A 7269-nucleotide genomic window follows, 5' to 3' on the forward strand; every position below is an offset into this window, starting at 1 on the left:
CTTAATCGACAGAGTTCTTAATTCATGTGCCAACTTTATACCCACTGGCAGGACCATGTTTCATGTGGATGCTAGCTCCGAATGTCGACCTTCCCGAAGGAATTCATTCATAGCCATCTGAGAGCCTTTGAAATCATTATATCTTTTTCTTAAAACATACATATACATAGATGGAAAAACAATAAAATTCATGCTTCATAATCATACTATTTTCATAAGACATATTTATGAAATCAATGCTCATAATAAAACATGCTTTTTCATATTACATATGCCGATCCTTATTTTATGAAAAATTATGATTTTATTAATAACAATTCTTTGCATAAAAACATGATCATTTAAAAATAAATAAGGAGCATAAGATCTACTTACCTCGTTCATCTTAGATCTTCAAACTTCGTTAAAAGAATCAGCTAATCCTATTTAAAATATCAAATCATCATCAATTTCTATTCCATAAATATAATAAAATTAAATCATAAAGAAAGAGGACTGTTGTCCGGATGTGTCGGACCATCCAGATACCAGAGAAATTCAGGGTCTCTGATCTGAGGATCAGATTTAAGTGACTTGATCAAGAAATCGTGAAGCACAGATTGAATTAAGGTCAAGATCAATCAATAGGGTTCTTTAATAATGGATTTGAAAAATACTTGATATGGCCAAATGAGATCGACATACAGCACGGATATCAAAGCAACTTTGGATCATCTTATTAGAGTCAATATGAGCCTCTAAAAGATGAATGTATGACTCGATACAGGATTCATAGACCTTCTTAGAGAGAGAAAATCGATCATGAGAGAGAAAGTATAGAGAGAAAGTGAAGAGAAAATCTTCGTATCCTTCAAAAGTGACAATCATGATCGAGATCATTAGAGGTTATATCAGGGTGACTTAATATGGATTAACCATGATTGATGTTATCAATTTCGAATAAGGATCGGATCGGGATCCAATCTACTGCATAAATTTCGGAGCAGTCTCAGATCATCATATTTTCATCTCAAGTTTATCCTAGGATCTGTGATGCAATCAGAGAGAGAGAATGATCCTAGAGAGATAAAATCCATAAAAAGAGATAAAAGGGTCTAGAGAGAGAAAATAGAAAGAAAATCTAGAGAGAGAAAATGGAGAAAGAATGTAGAGAGAGGAAGTCCAATTCTAGAGAGAAAGACTTAAGAGAGAGAGATGACAGAAACTTTCTCTCACATATATTTTTTATTATTATTATTATTTTTTTTTTTCTTTTCTTTTTCTTTTTTCTTTTTCTTTTCTTTTTCTTTTTCCTTTTTCTTTTCTTTTTCTTTTCCTTCTTCCCGCGGCCTTCTTGGGCCGAAACAGGGGAAGACCGTGAGGTCCCCCCCCTCGGTGGCTCGGGCTCCGATGGGGTGGCGGCTTGGCCGGAGGTCTGGCAACGACAGCCGACCATGCGAAGCCGGTCGGCGATGGGGTTCGGCCGGCAAGCTTTCCTTCCTCTTTCTTTTTTTCGAAAAAACAGAGGATCCATCCTCTTCTTCATGATTTCCGACCATGGGTCGGTCGCCGGCAGCCAAACACTCAAGGAAAGAGAGGGAGATGGATGGAGGTCCGATCTCGGGGATGAGACGTCGAAATTGACGGCGTCGATGGCCGGAAAAGAGAGAAACGTGGCCGGTCAAACAGGGCTTCCCTTTTCTGACGAAATCCGACGACTCCTGTCGCCGGCAGTCATGCCCATCGGCACGGAAAAGAAGGGAGAGAAGGGAGGAAGAGGAGGAAGGACTTACCACAGCCTCCGATGACCCCCACCGACGTGAAATCGCGGCGAGCACGAGTCGAGGGGCCGCGGCTTCAATCGAAAAAATCGGAGAAGAACTCCGACGATCGTTGGTGATTATTGTGTCCTCTCTTAGAGGAGAGGAGGGGGGTTCTTATAGGGCTCATCCTAGGATCTTTTAATGGCCCTAGGACTCCGATTCCTGATCGGAACCAGAGAAGGGGAAGACTCCGATCGGGAGTCTTCTTCCCTCTTTTTTTTTTTTTTTTTTTTTTTTTTTTCTGGGTGGACTTTGTGGCTTTAGGCCCAGTGGGCCGGATTATCACATGTGCCACACTATGTTGCGGCAGGGGTGATTCTAATGGGAAACTGGATCCTCATATTGGGTGCTTTAAGTTGCTTGGCTGTTCACAGGAATGTGTGAGCTAACCTACCTTGTTGAATAACTGCAAGAAAGTTCCACACACTTCTATGGCATCAATAAGACATAGATAGATCATCTAGTATTTTTTGCACAATGCATGAGTTTCGGCAAAGAAATGCAGTATTATTTGAGACCCTCTGCAAATAAACAGGTAATTTTTCACAAAGGCACAAAACATGAGGTGAGCATATACGTCGAAATTGGAGTAGAATACATTGATCAGAGAATGGGCAAAGACAAGCTTATTATCCTAAACTTCATAATAATGTTTAAAAATGTTTAATTGTGACCACAGAGCATCTGGACAGAAGTATATCTCACGCTAAAGACATGCATTTACAGTGTCTTAGTGTAAATTTTATTGACATCAAACAAACATTATATATATAACTAAGTCATTTGCTAACTTTGTAGCCTATATCAGCCAAATATAGTGAACAGAAATCAATCTTTTGAACAATGCAGATTCAATTAATATCACAATAAATATAAGAAGTGGGATGAGAATGGTACCCGTTACTTGGAAGTTGGAACAGTGGTGAACTGAAACATATCCAGAATATCAATGATCAGTCCATCCTGCTCCTTATCTTCTTAATAGTCTAAACCCTTGCATCTTCTATGAAAAAGAGAAATGAGCAAAAAACATGCATAAACTTTTAATTCAGTTTACTTCAGGTACACCTTTTTTTGGTAAAAAAAAAAAATGATCACCAGGTGGTCACACATGCACGCGTGTGCGCGCGTGAGAGAGAGAGAGAGAGAGGATGACAGATTTAAAAATATTTCGAATTGGTGCTACTAATAATTTTTTTTTTAAAAAAAATGCTGGTAATAGAGAGTTCATCTAACTTGGCAATGAAAGTACATTTACATGCTATAGTGGCAACTCAGTTTGTTCCTGATTACCAGAAAGACCGTCTAGATAAATATGATGATCCAAAAACAACCCAAAAATAACTAGAAAGTCAATGTTCTGCCACTGTTTGCAACTCTAATGCCAGAGCAGGCCACTGTTTGACCAATCATAGAGTCATGGACTGAAATTCTTGTCCCTAGTCTGCAGCTGCAACTCTCAAATTTGCCAGAAGCTACTCCAAGTCATACTGCATGGTGATTCTCTCCATGGTATTCTGGCTCACAGCATTTCTAGAGTACAACTCTTTCAACACCTGTGCAGCCAAATCAATTTCATCCTCATGAGCTATTCCTTCCACTAGTATTGTGTATGTTGTCTCATTAGGTGCATAACCTTTCTCAATCATTGTTTCATAAATGTCGAAAGCAAGATCCGTCCGCTGAGCCTTGCACAATCCAAGTATAAGTGCATTATAATTGTCTATGTCCGGCTTGTTACCATATTCCTCCATCACTGAAAAAACTTCAATTGCCTCATCCAGCATGCCCTCCATACAAAGACCCCTAATCAAAGATGAATTGGTATATGAATCTGGAGTAAATCCATGCCTTGTCATCTCATTTAATAATTGTAAAGCTGCTAAGGTGTTTCCTTTCTTACACAAGAATGAGATCACATTTTTATAGAACTCGTGCATAGAAGAACTCTGCTTCTTGCCCAGGCTTTGGATTATGGAGAAGGTCTCTTCCACCCTCCCTTCCCCACAAAGCACAGCTATTGCATTATAAGTCCCTTCACTAGCTGAACAACGCCGATTCATCATCATATCAAGGCACTTGTGCACCATATCTAACTTCCCCTCTTTACAATAGCGTGCAATTATTGGATTATAGCTTGCAGCGACAGGCTTCAACTGATTCCTCATCATCTCCTCCAAAATCTCAAGTGCTTGCTCTGTACGACCATGATAAGAAAGTGAACCTATCAATATATTATATGTAATAATACTCGGAGCACAGTTCCTATCCCCCATCTCAGCTAAAAGCTCCTCCACCTCCTCCCACTGCCCCTCATAACACAAGCTCCTCAACAAAATATTATAGCTCACAACATTGGGACTAAATCCTTTTGATGGCAACTCCCTGAAAAGCCGTTTCGCCTCTTCCAACCTACCCTCCTTGCAGTACCCAGTAAGCAATACATTGTAACTGACTAAATTAGGCTTCCCTCCTTTAGCAATGATCTCATCCAACAGCCTCACGGCCTCATTGACCCCTCTTTCCTTGTAAGCGGCCTCCAGCAAGAACGAATAAGTGAACACATTCGGTATCAATCCTTTGCGCATCAATCTTTCCAGAAGCTGCAAGCTTTGCTGCAAATTTCCATTGATGCAAAGCCCTCGGACCAGAGAATTGTAAATGATGGTAGTCGGCGGGCATCCGTACTCCTCCATTTTATCGACTAGCTGCATTGCATACCCAACATTCCCCCTCTTGCACAACTGATTGACCAAGAAATTATAGACAGATAGATTGGGGGTGCTTCCAGAGCTGACCATCAGTTCCATGACCCGAACGGCCTTCCGAATCTTGTTGGACTTGCAGAGATCATACAGGAGCTGAGTGGCTTGGCCGGTGTCAGGCCTGTGGCCCTTGCCCACCATGTACTCCAGGTAGAGGAAGGCATCATGGAGCCTGAGCTCTCTGCTCCTGGACTCGTTCTTCCCATTCCTCCAGCTGGGGAGAGAAAAGGCGGCATCTTTTGGGGAGATGGTGCTGTGGGTGGATGCTAAAACCCTGGCAAAACCCTTGCTGATGGAGGGAGTGGGGAGGGTTGGGGGGCAGGAGATTAGGCAAGGCTTGGTTCTGGTGGGCTCCGAGGTCTTTGAGCTTGGGAGGGGAGGGATGGGGTGAAGCAAAGCCGACATGGCCGTATTCTTTCAGGGAAAGTCTACAGGAAAAAAAAAAGAGAGAGAGAACCTTGCTGAAGAAGAAAGATAGGGTTTTGGTTTATGTTTTAGAGGTTAATAGTGAAAAGATTTGGAATTTTTTCGAGGAAATGAGGAGACTTGCATTGAGAAAGAAAGAAAAGGTTGAGTTTTTATATGTACTGAGTGGAGGGGAGGACCTTTTTTTCCTTTCTGGTGCGCTAAGATATCGTAGGGTGAGCAGCAGAGCACCACCCATCCGCAGCTACTTGTTTACCACCCAAATCTTTGTACATTTGGATGCCTTCTCTTATCTGAGAAAGCCTTTTATACTGCTGTCTGATGACCAGTCGGGTGCCACGTGGTAGTCCAAGCGGGACCCTTGTTGTCTGGATCTTGGAAGGCTTTTTTATGCCCTAACAACTGAGGGAGGGGGGGGGGGGCGTTACTCTGACCATGGACCAATAATGGGATTTTATACTTGCTAAGTGAAAATTAGAGGAGATAGTTCAGGTGGTCTTATTAGATCTTAGGACCGGTTACTGTACAATCCACAAGATCTGGCTGGATCCCCGCGGGAGGTGGGGTGAGGAGGACTGGGGGAGGAGACAGGAGGCAACGGTGTACTGGACTCTGAGTGATTTATTGGGATTCTTTTAGGAAAAAATATTGCTTAGAATAATTTTATCATATGTATTTTATACTGTCCAATAAAAAGTTGTTACAGAATTTTTTATCAAAAAGGGGCACTGCTATACACCGAAAATTTTGAAGGAAAAAAAATTTATTTTAATCATTTGCTAACAACTTGCGTTGGTCTAAATGAAAAAAGTTATCTTTTTAGAGTGGTATAGTAATTTTTTATTAGATGGTGCAGATAGAATGATTCAGATCTTTTCTTCTTTTTTTTTTTTAGAGATAAAGCTCTTATGAAGACCATGTAATTCTTCGAATTTTGTTCGTACCTGAATAGGATGTAGGGCATGTTTGGTTTATTATTAAAATCGAAATCAGAATAATCATATCTCTCAACACATTTGATTCGTGGTTAAAATTAAAATAAAATTTAAATAGTAAAAAAGAATAGAGATTGAGTTTTGAGAAATTAAAGTAATTTTTATTTTTTTTCGAATTGAAATGAAATTCCTCCAACCAATCAGCTGGAATAAAAATCACTTAGTCCTATTTTTATTGCATAATCCAACTCCCCTTGACCAAACATACCTTCAAATTATTATATAAGAAACTACCTCTCAAAAATATTGTTAAAAAATCACAATTCCATGCACATGCTACTCAATTACGGTCATCCGTTACCCATCCAAACTCTCCACTTCTACAAGCTTCAAGCCACTCGTTCATGCGATAAACTTACATGGTGGCTATCCGTGCACAAGCAGCACCACAAATGTAGCTTGCTAAACGGAGAGTGATGCAGCTGCATTTTATTTTCTATTTTCTATTTTCTATTCATCAATGGAAAAGTCATACTCCGGCATTGCAACTTTTTAGCAAGAGATCTGTGTTAGGGAAGGTGCACTAATATAATTTTTGAAGGACATGCAACCTTAGCATCTGGATAAGGGTCCTTTTCAATCTTTGCAACTGTTTTATAAGATACTCCTTGCATCATGGTTCTGTTTTATCTAACAAACCTGTGTCATGCCCGTTAAATATATGAACCACAAATGTTCAAGCCCATTTACAATATCCGTATATCCTAGGGTTGAAACCGGATTTGATGTCAGTATATCTTAAAATTGAAATCAGATCGAATACAGATCGAATATCAGCATATCCATATCCATATTTGTTTTATCTAAAAAATACAAATACGGATATAAATATTATTTGAATGAAAAAATTTATTTTCATATTTATTTTAAACAGATATGGATACAATTCGAATACTGAAAGTATAGATATAATTATGGATATAACTTAAATAATTAAACTTTATGACTACAGAATCATAAATATTACTAAATATATAATAAATCAAATTAATAATATATTTATCTGATTATATATTTTTTTAAAAAAATTAATAAATATTACATAAAATTATATAAGATTATACATAGATTTGGATATTCGAATATAGATCGGATAGTTGTCTATCCATCTCCATATCTATTTTTTTTTGACAGATATGAATATTATTCAAATTCTCAAATTTATGTCCATATTCAGATTGATTCGGATACAAAAATAAATGCGGACAGACAATATCCACACTACTTTTATTTTTAATATATCTATATTTATATTTATTTTATCTGATAAATATAAATACG

The 7269-nt window shown here is 38.7% G+C and overlaps 1 protein-coding gene across 1 annotated transcript; it reads right to left on the minus strand.

The window, feature by feature from the left end:
• Positions 1 to 2961: 2961 nt before the first annotated feature.
• LOC105032037 (uncharacterized) lies at positions 2962 to 5266 on the minus strand. The gene has a single exon (XM_010906369.4). It carries the CDS (start codon positions 4970 to 4972, stop codon positions 3278 to 3280), a length of 1695 nt encoding a protein of 564 aa, XP_010904671.1. The 5' UTR covers positions 4973 to 5266; the 3' UTR covers positions 2962 to 3277.
• Between the last annotated feature and the right edge of the window lie 2003 nt (positions 5267 to 7269).

Source organism: Elaeis guineensis, chromosome 6, assembly GCF_000442705.2.
Source record: "Elaeis guineensis isolate ETL-2024a chromosome 6, EG11, whole genome shotgun sequence".
In the NCBI taxonomy this organism is placed as follows: Eukaryota; Viridiplantae; Streptophyta; class Magnoliopsida; order Arecales; family Arecaceae; genus Elaeis; species Elaeis guineensis.

Bases quoted from the DNA above. Each gene is read 5' to 3' on its own strand.
- LOC105032037 (XM_010906369.4), bottom strand. From the start codon at position 4,972: ATGTCGGCTTTGCTTCACCCCATCCCTCCCCTCCCAAGCTCAAAGACC.